Source organism: Gymnoscopelus braueri (assembly GCF_963280865.1).
Source record: "Gymnoscopelus braueri genome assembly, chromosome: 8".
Lineage (NCBI taxonomy): Eukaryota > Metazoa > Chordata > Actinopteri > Myctophiformes > Myctophidae > Gymnoscopelus > Gymnoscopelus braueri.
This window is the reverse complement of record NC_137609.1, coordinates 19,694,617-19,716,184: the sequence shown is the minus strand read 5'-3', so window position 1 is coordinate 19,716,184 and position 21,568 is coordinate 19,694,617. Positions and strand designations below refer to the sequence as shown.

General features: G+C 43.9%; 1 protein-coding gene across 1 annotated transcript in view; it reads left to right on the top strand.

The window, feature by feature from the left end:
- robo3 (roundabout, axon guidance receptor, homolog 3) overlaps positions 1-21,568 on the top strand; it is an 88,552-nt gene that overhangs the window by 25,899 nt on the left and 41,085 nt on the right. Inside the window, exon 3 of the mRNA XM_080434832.1 lies at positions 20,645-20,802. Within this exon, the coding sequence (XP_080290958.1) occupies positions 20,645-20,802 (158 nt within the window). The remainder of the gene's footprint in view (positions 1-20,644; positions 20,803-21,568) is intronic.

The following is a 21,568-nucleotide window of genomic DNA, read 5'->3' as shown; positions in this document are numbered from 1 at the left end:
TTAATTCACAGCCGTGGAAAGACACTGGATGTTGTATAATAAGAAAAGTCAATAAATATGTATAATTAATATAGTGTCATTAAAAAAATTATCCATATAATTATATATATAGCAAGGAAACTGTCATAATGCCAAACATTCACCAGATGAAAGATGCTGGTTTATTTTATTTTATGAAGCAATAATACAGATTTATAGCACCTGTGACCGTTGTAGCAGTTAGCCTGAATGCAAGCAAGCAGACAAGTAGGGTAGCAACAGTTACTCAAACTAATGCATTATAAAAATAAATACATGATAATCTTTTTTTTTTTTTTATCTACAAACACTGTTGTACGACAAATAAAAAATCGGGAATTATGGGGTTAATCAGACTCATCAATTCAGTCTAAAATAAATGTAATAAAATAAATGCTATATCAGCGCTTCAAAATTATTCAATTAATAGAAAAAGTGATCAATAGAATAATTGCTTCAAAAATAGTCGATAGCTGCAGCACTACATTCAAGCAGATACAAGCAATGGGTAATATAAGACAAATACAATTCATCCAAATCCAGATGATTTGACAGAGAGGTTACATCTAGGGGGGGTATCAGACATATATGACAGACACTAAGCAGTAGAAGCACAAACACCAATCAATACACATTTCAGACACATCAATCATGACAAACACATCGATACAAAGCAGATAAAATGAACATAAAACCTGAAAATGGGAGAAGAATGGGCTTGTTAGTGTTGCTATCGAGTTGGAAAGCGGACACGCATGTGAGAGTGAGCAGCCATTCATCCACCCTTGAAGCTGTCTTCAAAGTGAGATGACATTGTCTAGTTGTCATGTTGTTGTTGGGGCTGAGAGGGCTGGGCCAAGATATGAAAAAAAAAAATCTATTTTTGAACAAATACCTCTATCGATATTGTGACGACGATATCTTATTCTGACAATCAACATTTTTTCTTCTTCCAAAAATAGCAGATCTACAAACAATTATAGCTTCTTAAAAAAAATAAAATAAATCGTTACACTTCCGATCAAGGAGATTCAAAGATGTTCTCTTTAATAAGTAAAGGATAACAGTTGGTGAGAAGTCTGTTGATTACAGTGGAGAAAGCCTGATGGTAGATTGCAACAAGCTGTTCAAAAGCTCTCTTGTTGTAGTATTGATTTGACGAAATTAATGAATGTGTTGTGAGTCTTTATTGCTGTACTTCCGTGTGCGGAATGCATTTGGGGGAAGCTTCGTTAGGGAGTCCGCCGTAGTACCAGGGCACGATGAGCCTCCTCAGGCCAGGGCCCTACGGAGACAAGAGAGTAATAACAGGAAGAGGAGCAGGATGAGAGGGAGAGGTACAGAATGTGAAAAACTAAAGGGAAGGGAGAGCGTTAGGTGTGTATTTATAGGATAACAGCAGTAGAGTGATTGAGGTGTGGTCCTGCTCCTGAAATGCTACAAATACAAATAAATATGAATCCATTAAGACCGGGAAAACATCTTTGTCATCGTAGATTTTAGCTTTAACCATTAATTTATAAATAAAAATAAATATTTTGTTCAGGGGACCCCCTCCAGTAGCAAAGATTGGACTTAAAAATGTTTCCTTTAAAAATTTGCAAGATTTTTCAAAATCTGCTATTTTTGAATAGCCAAAGAAATCTAAAATGACACAGATGCGTTCCCGGATTGAATGGGTTAATAATTATAAATTGTGAACCCTTTAGTTGTTTGGGTATTTGCCAAGTACATTGTTGCACATACCAGGAATTAGTCCTCTGCATTTACCCAGCCTAACTAATAAGAGCAGTGGCTGCCATTAATATAGCACCTGGGAGTAGCTGGGGATCAATGTCTTACTCAAGGACACTTCGGCACTAAGCATGCCGGGGGATCGAACTGGGTACCGTCCGATTCCCCAACGGCTACTCTACCTCCTGAGCCACATGCTGTCCAATAGCTCCAATTGGTAAATCAACATTTTGTCCTAGATTGACTGGGTTACTGCCTGCATAGACATCAGAGACTTAGGTTCTCATTACACATTGATGGTTAGTTTTGTTATTATTACTATTATTATTATTATTAATAGTTGGTCACTTCAAGAACCTGTTTTTAGAGATTGTGAGTTTGTTTAACAGTAGAAATGGTGTCTTTCCTAGCCTCTAGACCCACACGTTGGGTGTCCGTCTTTTATTGAATGTTGTATAATCAATTCTTAGTTCCATTCTCACCTTCCCAGCTCTACTTGTCTAGTGGGTGCCAGAAGAAACATTTCACTTATGTAAACCTGGCAACATTTTATTGATGGTTTTTAGTAATAGGCAGAGAACGGGGTAGTACTATGGGGCACCAGCTTGTTGCCGTAAAAATGCATTTCATACGGATTTAGGCACGTTTGACCTCACAGCAAATGCTAAATGTGAGGCTAAGCGGTTGCGGAGAATGCTTATTGATTTCTGCCGACATTAGATATATATGCGATTTAAATTCCCCTTAAAGACGGCCCGTGCCTCAGATTTAGAAAAGGTCAGAGAAGGGAGCTTAAGTCACTCAAGTGGACCTAAATGGATTTCTCATCCCAAGATCCATCTGTTTTTGGAGTTTGTTGACAGGGTGGAAAATTAGAACTGTTGTACCCCTCCCACACAGACACACACACACACAACCCACCCACGCATACACACACGCCCCTGCCGCTCTCCGCGCTAACAGGCTGTGGGGGTACACGGGGGTAGCGGGCACGAGGCATCAGCCACAAAGCCCTTGACTAACCATCTGTTCCAGCGATGTGAATGTGCTTTGCGCACACTGGACGGGGCAGCTCCCACATCAGTCGGGGGACCGGTCGAACATGGTGCTCGCTGGTGGACAGGGACAGCTGGGCATGAGCCCGCTGCCACAGACAGACAGACTGGCTCGTCTCCAGGACAAGACGTCAGTGTCTTTTCCACAGCGCTGGATGCAGCAAGGGGAAAGGGAAAGCAGATAGTGTCAGAGCCATTGACCTCAGTGAAACCCACACACATGCGTGAAATGGCATTTGTGTGTGTGTGTGTGTGTGTGTGTGTGTGTGTGTGTGTGTGTGTGTGTGTGTGTGTGTGTGTGTGTGTGTGTGTGTGTGTGTGTGTGTGTGTGTGTGTGTGTGTGTGTGTGTGTGTGTGTGTGTGTGTGTGTGTGTGTGTGTGTGTGTGTGTGTGTGTGTGTGTGTGTGTGTGTGTGTGCGCTCCCTTCCATAGCCACACAATGCACAGCTGAAAAAGCTGGCAGGATCTACATGGAATGAGACGGTACAGGAAAAACACACGCAGAACACACACACACACAGAAAGAGTGAGTGAGCGAGTAAATGGCCGAATTCTTTCACTTACATGAGGTGCAGTCATATACCAAGTCAAAGTGACACATACATGATGAATGGATGCACAGACAGTAAATCTTAAAATATACAAAGTCGATGGTGGGCTGAAAGCAGTGGTGGTTCTGTGGAGGGATTAGCCAGTTCGGTCTAGTCTAGCGTGTAGTCAGACCTCACAGAAGAGTAAGGGGACCCGGATTGAAAGAAATGAGCCTGTAGTCAGCCAATTCCGAGCCAACCCGCGCATAGCCGAGCAGGAGGCACGGGGCAGAGAGGTGGAATTTCTTTTGGGAAGGGATCACTGCTGACCCCTTGCCACTTTGACCCCCCCCCGAGTCAGCCTCATCTATTTTGGCCTTTAACAGGAAACAAGGAAGATGGACAAATTGAAGGAATGGAGGAAGAACAAAGGAAGGAAGGGCAGAAAGGACAGGAAGTCCGAGCCGCAGAATGCATGCGGGGTCACCTCACTCCCACTATTAATCACCTGGTTCAAATATCACTCTCATTCAGCCATTGTTGGGAGCAGAAGACAAACCTCCCCCTACGCCTACTAGAACACTCAATAAAGAATAGGGGACGGGCTCTGCTGTGGAGACGGTGTCCCAGCATTATCCAAAGCCTCAGTACCATTCAGCGTATAGCACCCAGCGTTGCCAGGTTTTGCGAGAGAAATAAGCAACCAGGTCTATGAAAACAAGCCCAAAAGAGGCGACTATAGGCCACATGAGCACTTTAAACCTATATGCATTGGCTATTTGAAAATAGCAGATCTACAAGCTCTGATCTGCAATTTTCAAAAAAATCTTGAAATTAAATGTGGAATATTTTGAAACATTCTAACACAAATAGGCTACATATTAATTTGGGGGTCCATGATGTGAAAATATTTGAGAACCACTGGTTTAAATAATAATTGAAACATTTGGAAGCAAGCCCAAATAAGCAACTACACTTTAGAAACAAGCCCCCAAAAAAGTCGCTTATAATAAGCGGACATGGCAACCCTGATAGCACCCTTCCCACCCTCTTAGTGGGTGTTTCAGTGCTTTCTTGACGGGTGGACTACAGTAGATTGATTGGGTCAGCTGGGGACAAAAACACGGGGGGGACCACCGGTGGCCTCACAATGGGCCTCTTAGTGGCTCTCAGCGACCCTCTTACCTCGCTGCCACGGAACAATCCCACGTCAGCCATTACTAGATTAAAGTAATCCTCTTTTCAGGGGCAGACAATAGCTTTATTACGCGACCACACACAGGAGCTCCGACCACCTCTGTCTGTAATGGTCTTATTGTCGTTGGAGGAGGCCTCGGGAGGTCCTGTTGGTGGGAGGGGCGTTCTGCTAAAACTCCTTAGCAATTCCACATATACATACCTCCCCATTCTCTCATTTAACCTTTCACAGCCCACTCTTTGTTCTCCGCGTGGCTGCTTTGTTACGGGTGGTGTTGAACGTACAAACTCACACACACACACACACACACACACACACACACACACACACACACACACAGTATACATGCCGCCCTATGCACCGTGTCGGACACACACTCTTGGATGTGGGGAGATGTCATGGCTCCTGACAATGAAATAGTTAACCACTTAAACCCTCTAGTGTTAGTGAAACTGACTTGAGTTACAACTGTACTGATCTACAAGTGACACGATTTGAGCTCTTCTATTTTGGGAGAATGTTCCCCCCCAGAATAGGCAAAAGAAAGCAGGAACAGATGAAGACTTTGTTTACACAAGCATCTATCTCCCCCCATCCATCCCCAGTGCTGGCACATGCTCCACACTTTTCTCATCCTGTCCCCGATGTTGATTTTTTGCCAGGTGACTCCATTAAGGGACCATTTTATGTCTTCACTTTGTGTGTTTATGGGAATTGTCTCCATCAGAGCCAATAAACCCCCCATCCAAGGTTTCTGGGTTTCTTTGCTTTTTTCTAAAAGTTCTGTCTTTGTCAGACATCGCCGATTTTGTTCCATTAATGTTTAACTTGTGAGAGGAGAGGAGAGACGGATGATTCAAACCGAGACAACGTGAGTTACCCACCACCACAACAACATGATTTATGACTGTTCAATTTATTATTAAACCTTAGCTTACAAAATAAATGGCCAACAATACGGTGGCATCAGTGTAGTGAAAAAGCATTGTATCCTATCCAATTGGGAACATTTTGTAAGTACAGTACATACATTTTTTCAGGGGTTTATATACATTTTTAGATGACTTGCAAAGTTATATTATACTCAGCATTCTAAGTTTAGCTTGATGAAGCGTAGAAGGCACTGGCGCTTCCTAACAAGAATGTTGACTTAATTCCTTCCAGAATTGTGGCTGCTGAGCTCGGCCTCCCGGCAGCCAGGGAGTTTGTGAGTTCAGCTCTTATCCCGTCAGGCAATGCATGTCGGTGTGAACATTCAGACACACTCATGTGAAATGCACACACACACACACACACACACACACACACACACACACACACACACACACACACACACACACACACACACACACACACACACACACACACACATACACATACATGCAGGCCATACATGGCATGCCAGGGGAGGTTGTGTGGTGGATGGATTAACCTCCAGATTGCTGGATGGGTGAGCACAGCGAGAGCGGGCCCACCACCTCGGGATGTGGAGCGAAATGTGCCACACAGACAGCACCACACACACAGGTGAACGCTCCCCATGCCAGCAGATTGGAGGGATTTGCACTCCAAATGAGGAGCTTTGCTGTGGTATGCATGTGTGCAAGTGTGTGTGCATTCCTGTAAATGTGTTTTCTAAGTTGTGTGTACCTGTATGTGTTTGTGTGCGTGTGCGTGTGCGTGTGCTTGTATCAACCCATATGATTGTGTCTATACATTGCACTAGGGTTGCACCATTAATCGAAAGTTGATATAAAAATCAAAATGTTATGGTTCACAATTATGCTGTTGTAAAATGCTGTTGGATTAAAACATCTTAAATTTTACCCAAGGGTTAAAATAAACAAAGTCGTACAACCCTGAACCCATCTCCCCATCCACTTACAGAGGCACAATAAAGATATATTTTCTTGCCAAATATGAGCACAGTGAGAGCAACAAAGGCATTATGAAAGTGATGAAAAACATAGTTTCTCTCCCCACGAAATCATCATTACCAACAATTGTAGATTCATCAACGCGATAGCATGAGGTTGACAAAGAGAGAGCATCCGCTGTGAGAACAATAACGGAAGCCAAGCAGTGTTTTTATGTGGCCCTTCTTGTCTTGAAATATGACTGCTTCAGTGGAAACGGGCCTGGCACGCCTCAGGCTTGTTCTGCTCCACTCAGGAGAGGGTGGAGGGTTCGCCACGGCTCATAATAGCTACACTGTGAAATCCTGAGCGTTCATCTAACTCCGAGAGCCTACAGATGGAGCCAAATGGACCCGTAAGGGGGTCCATTTGGTTTCCTGTTTCCATCTGTACACTCTTGGAGTTACAAATGGATAAATTAACAGATACATTTATAGACTGTGTGTCTCGCTCACCCACATTATGCTCATGTGCACGCACACTCACACAGACGCACACAGACGCTGGCAAGCGCACCAGGTGCACGCCACGTGCACGTACACAGACACGGCGTGGTCTCAGGGACCGCGTTTGCCTTTCATTACATTATGCACACGCAATATTCCATCCGTGGCATTTCCATGACTTCAGCTCATGTTATCAGGGTGCCTACGAGTTGGCCCGATAATCCGCCTCCTCCGTACATCCATCTGTTTATGGTCACAGACGGCGTTTTTCGTGTGCGCACGCGCACACACACACACACACACACACTCACACTCACACTCACACACAGTCACACACACACACACACACACACACACACACACACACACACACACACACACACACACACACACACACACACACACACACACACACGCACAGCTCCCCCTCCCCCATGAAAACCCTCTTCCTTACTCTCCACTCCGGCCCGCGGCAGCCCCTCCCCTCGGTCCCCATGCTGCTGATAATGAGGGGTCCTTTACCCCCAGCGCAGCACGCGGGGCCCAGGACCCGCTGCCAAATCTTACCTCCCTTTCCCCGCGACATGTCTGGGTGTGACAAGAAACCACGGAGCGGACAGGCCCAGGCGTTTATGATGAGCACTTAAAAAGCCGTGAAACATCGCGCCTTGGCAGATAACCTCATCTATCTCCTTCTCAGCAGCCTAACCTGCCCCGACAATGACTTTCAGCTTCGGTCCAGCCCTCTTATTTTATGACACAGTAATATTGAAACGGGAGCGTTATTTCGGAGTTCGATTCCCTCCAACGCACTAGCGAAGTGTGGTTACGCGCAGAGATTCAGATATCCTTGTGTTCTCCACTTTACAGTCTTGATGTGACAAACAGTGCAACGCGCTATCAAACAGTTTATCACGGCTGATTTACATTTTACAGTTCTTTTAGGTTCCGTCTCCTCGTTTAGTGGATGGAAAATGATGATGATGTTGGTTTTATTTGGCCACTTTCATGCAGGATAGCTCGGCACGCTGAAAGGTAGCCTGATTTATATTTCGTGGTACAACACAGTGACATGTCGAAAAAAGACTACAACAAGCTCGCAACACGACACGTTGTGAGCTTTTATTTATTTATCATATTGTATTTATGTTTTATTTTCTCGTAATGAAGGGTTATAATCAGTGGTGGAAAAAGTACTCAAATGTTTTACTTAAGTAAAAGTATCAATACTGCAATATAGAAATACTCTGTTACAAGTAAAAGTCCGGAATTCAAAATGTACTTGAGTAAGAGTACAGAAGTATTGGCATCAAAATGTACATAAAGTACCAAAAGTAAAAGTACTCATTATGCAGAATGTCCCATTTCAAGTTTTCAAAAGTATTACAATCTTTTGAAAATAGCAGATCTACAAGCTCACAATGTGTCGCATCGCGACACATTGTGAGCTTGTAGATCGTCTATTTTCAAATGGCCGAAATATATATAGGGCTGAAGTGGTTAATGTATGTTTTGTAATAACAATTAAAATCTACAAAGTAACTAGTAACTAAGGTTTTCAAATAATTGTAGTGGAGTAAAAGTACAATATTTTCCTCCGAGATGCAATGGACTAGAAGTAAAAGTATTGGAAATTGGAAATACTCAAGTAAAGTACAAATACCTCAAAATTGTACTTAAGTACAGTACTTCCACCACTGGTTATAATCGTTCATGCTCTGTCACTGTACGGCCTGTGGGGACCAGCTGCTTTTCAGCCATCAGCCCGGTGAGGTGGCAGCACACAGCGTTCTCTGTGAGGGGAGTTGAGACGGGCTGGGTGGCGGGGCGGTGGGTGTTTTTGGGGCAGCTGTTGTGGATGCTAAATGGACTCAAATGATGGGGCTAAGCGGCAGAGACAGCAGCCTAAATGAGTGTCGCCACCACGAGCGACATGCGCGCAAACAAAAGAAAATTGGAGGGAGTGAATCTGAAGGGAAACACATTAGAGATTGATGAAGAGAATAAATGTGGATGTGGCGACGCTGAGAGCTGTGGGTGTGAGTGCATTATGTGCGTGCGTGCGTGTGTGTGTGTGTGTCAGTGGTGGAAAAAGTACTGAAATGTTTTACTTAAGTAAAAATATCTATACCACAATGTAGAAGTACTCCGTTACAAGTAAAAGGCCTGTGTTCAAAATGTTACTTGAGTAAAAGTAAAAGTATTGGCATCAAAATATATTAAAGTACCAAAAGTAAAAGTATTAAAATGTTTGAAAATAGCAGATCTACAAGCTCACACCTCGTCGCGATGCGACGCGTTGTGAGCTTGTAGTTCGGCTATTTTCAAATAGCCTACGTATAAAATAGGGCTAAAGTGGTTAATGTGTGTTCTATAATATAATAATTTATATCTACAATAACTAAAGTTTTCAAATAATTGTAGTGGAGTAAAAGTGCAATATTTGTCTCTGAGATGTAGTGGAGTAGAAGTAAAAGTATTGGAAATTGGAAATACTCAAGTACAAATACCTCAACATTTTACTTAAGTACAATACTTAAGTAAATGTACTTAGTTACTTTCCACCACTGTGTGTGTGTGTGTGTGTGTGTGTGTGTGTGTGTGTGTGTGTGTGTGTGTGTGTGTGTGTGTGTGTGTGTGTGTGTGTGTGTGTGTGTGTGTGTGTGTGTGTGTGTGTGTGTGTGTGTGTGTGTGTTTGTGGTCAGGCGTATACATATGTGTGTGGTAGGACAGTAGTATGTCTTTAACAGACGATGACCCTCCTGGGTCGACACATTGAGGGTCTAATTGAAATTCGGTGGCCTCATCATTATTTATCATTAGCGGTGTCTCTGTGACCAAAGAGCCAAAGCAGGTCAATAAACCATCTGGCTATCATGATGATCATACGCAGAAGAAAAGAGCAGAATCCACCTTTTTAGAATTTGAACGTGAGACAGAGATAATGAGGTAATGTTTAGGTAGGTAGGTTACAAATGAACCCTTACGGGTCCATTTGGTTACATTTTGTAGTACTCTCTCTGAGCTACATTGACAATGAAGGATTTTACAGTGAAGTCATGTTGGACAGGGACTACAAGCAGACAATGTTTACTCTTTTCCTGCTACAGCTGTTCGTGCAGCATGTGTATTTGTACACTGTGTGTGTGTGTGTGTGTGTGTGTGTGTGTGTGTGTGTGTGTGTGTGTGTGTGTGTGTGTGTGTGTGTGTGTGTGTGTGTGTGTGTGTGTGTGTGTGTGTGTGTGTGTGTGTGTGTGTGTGTGTGGTAGGTGCTTAAAGGCAGCCTGGACATCTGTCTCCAAGCATGAGCTGCCTCCCCCATCACACCCGCCCCCCCTCGCTCCCAATCCCAGTGAAAGCACACACACACACACACACACACACACACACACACACACACACACACACACACACACACACACACACACACACACGCCAATATCCTGTGCCGGCCGTTTCATCAGGATGTTGTAGTTGATAGGGATCGGAGGGGGGTCCACTCCGGATAATGAGAGTGGCTGATGGAAGGAGGCTGCTGCGAAGGGTCCCTGGTGGTCCCAGGGCCCGGACACATATTGCCTTGGGGAAAGTGCTCCAGAGAGATGAGAAAAGACTGTGTGTGTGTTTAAACGAACACGATAGAGAGATAAGAAGAAAGCAGTATGTATTTCAGAGAAAGATGGAGGAGTTTGTGTTTGTGTCCATATATGTTTCCCATGTGCTTACCGGATAGATTGTCTCATGTCAGGACAAGATGTAGGCTGACAGATAGGCACACAACACACACACACACACACACACACACACACACACACACACACACACACACACACACACACACACACACACACACACACACACACACACACACACACACGCACACACACACACAGCCTGAAACCGAGACCTTTCCTCACTTTCTCTTTCCGTGTCAGCCAGGGGACAATCTGTCATTCCCTTTCTGCCATCTGAATATTTATTCTTGATGGGTGACACATGCAAACACACAGACACACACACACACACACACTCACACACACACACACACACACACACACACACACACACACACACACACACACACACACACAATGCAAACACATCCGGAGCTCTTGGATCATTTGATGACAACGATAAAGCCATTTAATTAAACGTGAGCTTGGAGCGTTTTGCCCCTGGGGTTTTGATGTCAAATCAAAAGCTGTGATGATGGCCTGATACGATGTGTGGCGTGTACCTCATACACCGTAAAATCCTCAGTGTTCATTTAACCACTTGAACATAGAATCCATGTTCTGGGGGGGAACATAAGCCGAAAATAGCCGATCTACAAGATTGTGGGCTTGTAGATCGGTTGTAGATTTGGTGTAGACGGAAAAAAGCGGTCCAAGTGTAGAGCCAACTCGGGTCCAGTTTACTAGTTTAGAGGGTTTAACCAGTATACAAATGGAGCAACATTTTGTACACTCAGCGTTACAAATAGATATGGGTCAATTTGGTTCCATTTGTACACTCTCAGAGTTAAAATAGCGCTCAGGAGTTTAATGTGGGGGTTTGCTGGGGGTTTGAAGTGAAGGTAAATCACTGTAGCCGTAAGTGGTCACACATGAATGTGTTGTTATGTTGCTCCGTGTGTGGTAATAATACTGGTTGATGGTCATTTACAACATGCATTACCTTAACAGTACAGAAAAGGCTGATAGTATACATGATAGTTATAAACAAGTTGTAAGAAACAAAATGTTTAAACAAGTGGTTAAAAACCACACAGGAAGACAAAAGCCTTTGAATGTGAATGTTTAGAATGAGAGTTTGGCTGGGATAAACACATGACCAGGGTTTGGGGGGTCCATTCTCCCCCAAATTACCACTTTGAATGCTGTAAAGGGTCACAAATTATACAGACACTTTGACCAAATTCTACATGTGATGTTACATAACACATGACTCCTATAGAATTGGTCATAATTGATGGAAGAAAAGGTTGACACTTTTTAGAGAAAAGGCGAATGTTTCTGCAGCCATAAGGCTGGCCAATATATCGATATTATATGGATATCGTGGTATGAGGCTAGATATCTTCAGGGATTTGGGATATCATAGCATGATGTGGCATTGTTTTGGACATTCAAAAATGTCCAAAACATCTTGAAAATAGCTTTAGATCTGCAATTTTTAAACATAATAATATAAAATATTATATTTATACACTTACTGTATGGTGATGATATCGATATTGTTTATTTGGTAAAACATCTAGCAATGTGTGCTTTTATTTCTTACTCTCTGTGTGTGTGTGTGTGTGTGTGTGTGTGTGGGGGGGGTGTGTGTGTGTGTGTGTGTGTGTGTGTGTGTGTGTGTGTGTGTGTGTCCATGTGTGCTCTAATTAAAGCTCGCTGTTCAGGCCCAGCGGTGAGGATTACTCTGGCTGTATTGGGCGGGGGGGGGGGGGGGGCCTGGTGGGGGGTCAAAGTGCACCCACTTAATATGGGCCCCCAGGGGTCCTGTGGGTAATTGTCAGTGTCTAATAAAGTTCTGGGGGTCCTCTTTGACTCTCAGACCTTGCCCAGGCGGGGGGACAGAAAGTGAAAGATAAAGGGGCCCCAGGAGCCAGTGGCCTCCGCATGGTGTGTGTGTGTGACAGGTCACTGCAGTCATCTTTTAACCCTGTGGCATGCTAATATACCTGGGGTGTGACGGGCCACTACGTCCCCCCTCTCTCCTGGCATGACTGGAGCAGTACCTGAGTGATTTACTGTGCATTTATTATGTTGCTGTTAATGGCGGTTAGATAAACATTGGTGGCAGCTTTTTAGTGGCAGGGCAGGGGTGGGGTTTTGGCATATCATTTGACGGTCGGGGGGTGGATTGTGCGACGCGGAGCCCCCCGAAATCCTCTGTGGGTTGTTAATTGGCCATTTGGATGTGGGTTTGGCTGAAATCCCAGAGCTGATATTTTGGTCCTCATGAAGGACTCAGATAAACTAAACCCAGAGCTTAATGAATCAAAGGACCACCAAATGAATGGTGCAGATTCATGAAGCTTAGTTTAAAGCTGCAATTCCAGGACTTACTTTAATGAATAAAACATTATTTTAACCAATCTGTATGGTTGGTAGGTTAATACGACATAACTAGCACATCTGCAGTGGTGGGAGGTGGTCGTTTTACTCTGGTGTCCGATAGGACACCTACTGGTTGATTGTACTACTGCCTGGAGCTCATACTGTAAATGCTATATCTCTCATGGCCAGGTCTCGCTGACCGCCACTTGACTAAAAGCGTAAATTCAATAAGGAAGATCTCTGTTGTCATTCACAGTGCGACCACTTCTAGAGTCTAATTGCCAAATGTTTATTCAATAAAATTCTCATTTACAACAACTTCATCTCTCCATTATTGAAATACTGTAAATGTAATATCTCCCCTGGCCATGTCTCGCTGTCGCTGACTGCCACTTGACTGAGTGTCCAGGACACCCGCCCGGGTTCGAATGGCGGGTATGAATTCTATGAAACAAACGTTACGGATTGCAGCTTTAATGCTATCAGGGAACAACAAGCGTTGGCTCTATTACTTGATGAAGGGATGAGAAATGGCCTGTTTAGTCTTTAACACCAATGTGCCTGTCTCTCTCCCGTGACCTTGATTATAAACAAAACAGGCTGATTTATCACCTGATGCACACGCCCACACACACAAACACACACACACACACACGCACACACAAACACACACACACACACACACACACACACACACACACACACACACACACACACACACACACACACACACACACACACACACACACACACACACACACACACACCCTCGCTCAAAGAGGACGCCACGCTATCTTGACAGCTGGAGAAATGGCCTTCACTGCACATGGCCTGACTCATTGCCATAGATACAGAGATAGGGTGGTCTGGTTCTCACAGACCAAGGTATTCCAGACAAAGAGACACAGTGTACCCCTAAGAGACAGAGTTGCAACTCTGTCGAACAACAAACTGTAAATCTGGCTTAAGTTGCTAGTGGACACTGGTTCATACGTATGGAGGGATGGAGGGATGGATGGAGGGATGGAGGGATGGAGGGATGGATGGCTGGTGCTGACGATAATGGTAATGTCCTGGGGCTTTGTTGGCCTGTCTGGGCCATCATTAGAGGAGGCGTGTCATTAATCAAATGAGGCAGTGACCCTCCCCTACTGGCCTGTGACATTACCGGGACATTAACATTGTAATTCGGCAAATATGAGAACAGGCACACACATGAGCACACACATGAGCACTCGCATTGAAACAAACGCATTACTACATTATTTACTACAATATCTCACTAACGACATTTTTTTTTTTACACACAACTCAGTGGTATACATGAACCAGGATAAGCACGAATAAAGAGCAGCATATACTGTATGCAGAGTCATTTACATAATGTACATTTGAAGACATTTGGCAAATCATTTAACATTCAAATAACATTGTCAGCTCTACTCATTTTATTTACTTTTCCAAGCAAGTCCTTGCCCGCTGGTCATTGCAAACACTGCAATTATTTTGTGCTTTGACAAAGAGTGAAATACTTGAAACAAAACACATCTTTTTGGCAGCATATTATGCTCAAATGCCCATGAAGTGCAGTCTGTGTAAATGTAACTTTCTGACTTGACTTATGTATGTTTTCAAGAGAGAATGATTTTGTCCTTCTAACTAAGATCATCCAGGCAACAGTCCTCCACTCTCACGTTCGCACTGCAGGGAAAGATTCAAGTGAAGACACAAGGAGAATGTCAATTATACTGTATTAGCATTACATATTGATAAATGAAGTCATCACGATGTATATAGCCTTCCGCCCTGATTTCCAACATCAATTCATCATCCACAGAGTCGTTGATGACCAAATCCCAAATTTTGCTCTTGACTTTAACCACTTCCAACCTGGAGACCCTATTATTGGCATGTCATTAAAGGCAAAATTATTATGATTATAATTCTTATTGTATTTTTTCAAAGATAATGGAAATAGCCAATCTACAAGCTCACAGCACGTCACATCATACACATTTTGCCATCATACAACTAAGTATAAAATAGTGCTTAAGTTCTTAAGAGAAATGTTTGAGGGGAATACGTTAGTAGAGGCCCTAGGAGGGGTCCACGCGCGACTGCTTATTTTTTTTTCTAGTTTTGATTTTTGGCATCCATAGGACCCCTAATATTGGGATTTTGATGATCCCAAGAAAAAAAGTGGTCCCAAGTGTGTTTTTTTCAATGTTTTATTACCCCTATGAGACCTGGGAGATGGCTGGCTGGAACGCCGGCGAGAGTCTCTTTCGGAGACTGTGGAACGCTCAAATTTAGATGTAGCCCAAAGATAGAGATACCATTTGATTCCAGACAACCTCAGGTTTCCAATGAGACCAACCTTTTCATGCTACCTTGTCGGAAAGGGGGCTAAATACCTAATGATTCAAAGTTAAGACAACATTTTGGCGAGGGAAAAACGACCATCACCATTTTCCAAATGGTCCCTTGAGCTGTCACCTCAATATATGTGAATGGAAATGGGTTAAATGGATACCTACAAGCCTCCCCTGTACAGAAATGTCAAATTTATGCCAATCTCATGCAGTTTTGGGCAAGAACCATGCAGTGTTTTGCATGCAGTACAAATATGTAATTTCCGCCTATTGTAAAAAGGAGACCACTTTACTGCATCTATAGCTGTATGAGACCACTGTACTGTATCTATAGCTGCATGAGACCACTGAACTGTATCTATAGCTGTATGAGACCACTGTACTGTATCTATAGCTGCATGAGACCACTGTACTGTATCTATAGCTGTATGAGACCACTGTACTGTATCTATAGCTGCATGAGACCACTGTACTGTACTGTATCTATAGCTGCATGAGACCACTGTACTGTATCTATAGCTGCATGAGACCACTGTACTGTATCTATAGCTGTATGAGACCACTGTACTGTATCTATAGCTGCATGAGACCACTGTACTGTATCTATAGCTGTATGAGACCACTGTACTGTATCTATAGCTGCATGAGACCACTGTACTGTATCTATAGCTGTATGAGACCACTGTACTGTATCTATAGCTGCATGAGACCACTGTACTGTATCTAGACCACTGTGCTGAATCTATAAACCACTGTACTGCATATATAGACCATTGTAGGCCTACTGCATTTATAGACCACATACATTGACCACTGTACTGTATCTAATATAGACCACTATACTGCAACTCAACACAACTTAAATCATTTATTTATAAAGCACATTTAACATGACCAGGTCACCCAAAGTGCTGCACAGGTCGCCACGAAGGCTCGGTAGATGCAGTACAGTGGTCCACAGATGCACTAGAGTAGTCTACAGATGCACTCGAGTGGTCTACAGATGCATTATAGGTGTCCACAGTGGTCTAGAGATCACGACAGTGGTCTACAGATGCACTAGAGTAGTCTACAGATGCACTCGAGTGGTCTACAGATGCATTATAGGTGTCCACAGTGGTCTACAGATCACGACAGTGGTCTACAGATGCACTAGAGGGGTCTACAGATCACAACAGTGGTCTACAGATGCAGTATAGGGGTCTAAAGATGCACTAGAGTGGTCTACAGATGCACTAGAGTGGTCTACAGATGCACTAGAGTGGTCTATAGATGCACTAGAGTGATCTACAGATGCACTAGAGTGGTCTACAGACACACTAGAGTGGTCTACAGACTACATACGCACTAGAGTGATCTACAGATGCACTAGAGTGGTCTACAGATGCACAACAGTGGTCTACAGACACACTAGAGTGGTCTACAGACGAACTAGAGTGATCTACAGACGCACTAGAGTGGTCTACAGACACACTAGAGTGGTCTACAGACACATTGTAGTGCATATGTAGACCATGTACTGCATCTGTAGACCACTCTAGTGCATCTGTAGACCACTCTAGTGTGTCTTTAGACCACTGTCGTGCATCTGTAGACCACTCTAGTGCATCTGTAGACCACTCTAGTGCATCTGTAGACCACTCTAGTGTGTCTGTAGACCACTCTAGTGCATCTGTAGACCACTCTAGTGCGTCTGTAGACCACTCTAGTGCGTCTGTAGACCACTCTAGTGTGTCTGTAGACCACTCTAGTGCATCTGTAGACCACTCTAGTGCATCTGTAGACCACTCTAGTGCATCTGTAGACCACTCTAGTGCATCTGTAGACCACTCTAGTGTGTCTTTAGACCACTGTCGTGCATCTGTAGACCACTCTAGTGCATCTGTAGACCACTCTAGTGCATCTGTAGACCACTCTAGTGTGTCTGTAGACCACTCTAGTGCATCTGTAGACCACTCTAGTGCGTCTGTAGACCACTCTAGTGCGTCTGTAGACCACTCTAGTGTGTCTGTAGACCACTCTAGTGCATCTGTAGACCACTCTAGTGCATCTGTAGACCACTCTAGTGCATCTGTAGACCACTCTAGTGCGTCTGTAGACCACTCTAGTGCGTCTGTAGACCACTCTAGTGCATCTGTAGACCACTCTAGTGCATCTGTAGACCACTCTAGTGCATCTGTAGACCACTCTAGTGCATCTGTAGACCACTGTCGTGCATCTGTAGACCACTCTAGTGCATCTGTAGACCACTCTAGTGCATCTGTAGACCACTGTAGTGCATCTGTAGACCACTCTAGTGCATCTGTAGACCACTCTAGTGTGTCTGTAGACCACTCTAGTGCATCTGTAGAACACTCTAGTGCATCTGTAGACCACTCTAGTGCATCTGTAGACCACTCTAGTGCATCTGTAGACCACTGTCGTGATCTCTAGACCACTGTGGACACCTATAATGCATCTGTAGACCACTCGAGTGCATCTGTAGACTACTCTAGTGCATCTGTGGACCACTGTACTGCATCTACCGAGCCTTCGTGGCGACCTGTGCAGCACTTTGGGTGACCTGGTCATGTTAAATGTGCTTTATAAATAAATGTTTTAAGTTGTGTTGAGAAGCAGTATAGTGGTCTATATTAGATACAGTACAGTGGTCAATGTATGTGGTCTATAAATGCAGTACAATGGTCTATATATGTTGTACAGTGGTTTATAGATTCAGCACAGTGGTCTAGATACAGTACAGTGGTCTCATGCAGCTATAGATACAGTACAGTGGTCTCATACAGCTATAGATACATTACAGTGGTCTCATGCAGCTATAGATACAGTACAGTGGTCTCATGCAGCTATAGATACAGTACAGTGGTCTCATACAGCTATAGATACATTACAGTGGTCTCATGCAGCTATAGATACATTACAGTGGTCTCATGCAGCTATAGATACAGTACAGTGGTCTCATACAGCTATAGATACATTACAGTGGTCTCATGTAGCTATAGATGCAGTACAGTGGTCTCATGCAGCTATAGATGCAGTACAGTGGTCTCATGCAGCTATAGATACAGTACAGTGGTCTCATGCAGCTATAGATACAGTACAGTGGTCTCATGCAGCTATAGATACAGTACAGTGGTCTCATACAGCTATAGATACATTACAGTGGTCTCATGTAGCTATAGATGCAGACAGTACAGTGGTCTCATGCAGCTATAGATGCAGACAGTACAGTGGTCTCATGCAGCTATAGATACAGTACAGTGGTCTCATGCAGCTATAGATACAGTACAGTGGTCTCATGCAGCTATAGATACAGTACAGTGGTCTCATACAGCTATAGATACAGTACAGTGGTCTCATACAGCTATAGATACAGTACAGTGGTCTCATACAGCTATAGATACAGTACAGTGGTCTCATACAGCTATAGATACAGTTCAGTGGTCTCATGCAGCTATAGATACAGTACAGTGGTCTCATACAGCTATAGATGCAGTAAAGTGGTCTCCTTTTTACAATAGGCGGAAATTACATATTTGTACTGCATGCAAAACACTGCATGGTTCTTGCCCAAAACTGCATCAGATTGGCAAAAATTCGACATTTCTGTACAGGGGAGGCTTGTAGGTATCCATTTAACCCATTTCCATTCACATATATTGAGGTGACAGCTCAAGGGACCATTTGGAAAATGGTGATGGTCGTTTTTCCCTCGCCAAAATGTTGTCTTAACTTTGAATCATTAGGTATTTAGCCCCCTTCCCGACAAGGTAGCATGAAAAGGTTGGTCTCATTGGAAACCTGAGGTTGTCTGGAATCAAATGGTATCTCTATCTTTGGGCTACGTCTACATTTGAGCGTTCCACAGTCTCCGAAAGACACTCTCGCCGGCGTTCCAGCCAGCCATCTCCCAGGTCTCATAGGGGTAATAAAACATTGAAAAAAACACACTTGGGACCACTTTTTTTCTTGGGATCATCAAAATCCCAATATTAGAGGTCCTATGGATGCCAAAAATCAAAACTAGAAAAAAAAATAAGCAGTCGCGCGTGGACCCCTCCTAGGGCCTCTACTAGTTGCAGGAGAAGAAAAAAGACTACAGTCAATGTTTTTTGAAAGATGCTCGTATTTTGGAAGGTTTCCCATCAAATGCCCGGGAGTGGATAAGAGCTGAAATAGAACATTCGGGGCGGGTCGGGTCCATATTTCAGATTGGGAAGGTGGTGTTTGGAGGACATGGTAGACAGATACTGTAGGGTGCCTGCGGGTTAGACAGCGATCCTGTTCAGTGAGTCAGGTAGCTATAGCTCTGCCTTTGTAAATCCCTGGAGTGGCCATAACCAGACTTGTAGCCTACAGGCCAGTGTGGCTTTAGCCTCTCAAGGTAGAGCTGGTGAATGTCGACTTCATCCTCTAACAACAAAAGCCTGTAACCTGAGAGAATCCACAGAGCTCAGGAGACTGAAACCACCATGCCTTCAGGTAGCAACCACAAGCTTTTGGCTGGAGTATTCCGAATATGAATTGGAAAGGGGGTTGGGGGGCTGGTGCTGGCTGACCAAAGCCCAAATCCCTCATGTATTATGAATCGACTGACAGGAAGGAGTGAGTGAGAGAGTTGTTTTCTAGACTCCAATTCTAAATGGCTCCCTCCGATTGAGGGGAGCTGGTTTATATGCAGTCTTTGTTTGACTGTCAATGTTTTACAAGTGAATTTCTAATGCATGTGCATTTTCAGGAGTCTGTGTGTGTGTGTGTGTGTGTGTGTGTGTGTGGGGGGGGGGGGGGGGGCATATTGAATAATTCATCTACTTTGTGTGTGGTAGATAGGCGAGCTTTCATTATTGATGACTTGATGCCACACACAGGGCACAGATTCAATGAAGACCTTTGGGACACACACACCACACACACACACACACACACACACACACACACACACACACACACACACACACACACACACACACACACACACACACACACACACACACACACACACACACACACACACACACACACACACACACACACACACACACATTAAAGTCACATCATCAGTACTGTTTTGTGATGTGTCATTTCCTTAGCTACATCGTGCTGTGAGTTAGCTGCAGTCATGCAACTGTTCAGATGGACGACACAACGTTAGCAGAAATCCGTGGCAAATGTCTGATTGATCGTAACAATGCAATCCTCACTTGAATTCCTTCAAACAGTGTGTGTGATAATGGCCGATCAAAGAAAGACATTAAATCCTTAATCTTCCCCTCTCCCTCCCTTCCTTTCTTTCTTTCTGTCTCTGTCCAGTCCTCAGAGACGACTTCCGTCAGACGCCCAGTGACGTGGTGGTGGCGGCCGGTGAGCCGGCCGTCATGGAGTGCGTCCCCCCTCGGGGACACCCTGAGCCCACCATCTCTTGGAAGAGAAACAACATTCGTGTCAACGACCGTGATGAGAGGATCACTGTAAGTTTGCCCACCATTTATGTGTTCTCTAAAGCAGTGGTTCTCAAACTTTTGCGGTCCAAGGACCCCCAAGTTGAATTGATATGTATGTGGCCGCGGACGCCCATCTGAAAATATGTTGTGCCAGGGACCCCCAGAAGCAAAGATTTGTGTTAAAAAATGTTCACTAATGTTCAAGATTTTAAAAAAATAGCAAGATATACAAGCTCATAGCTCGGCACAGAGTGCCGCGCTATGAGCTTGTATATCTTGCTATTTTTTAATAGCCAACGTATAAAAGGTTAAAGTGGTTAAAATGATTGTGACGCTATATTAACAACTTTTGCTGGGGACCCCCTGGAACCCCCCCAAGGACCCCTGGGGGTCCCCGGACCTCACTTTGAGAACCAATGCTCTAAAGATCTTATATCTCATGTATACCTGTACCGAAAATAGCAGATCTACAAGCCCATGAGCTTGTTCATCGGCTGTTTCCGGAAGTATGAGCCGTGCTTAAGATAGATAAATGTTCTGTCATCCATTATTGAAGGCATTTTCAATTGGTAGTATTTGTGTGGACTGGTGTGCTTTAGCCACTTGCTCGGCCCCATTTGTCATTTCCGTTCATCTGTAGAAGGATCAATAAATGGTATTTCCGGTGCTGGCATTATCATTGATGGCATTGACAATTTGATTAGCAACAATTGTAAACCCCTAATCAGGAATTAATGCAATTTTTTTTTGTCATGCAATTGGAAAGCAATATGAATAGAATTACAACGTGATG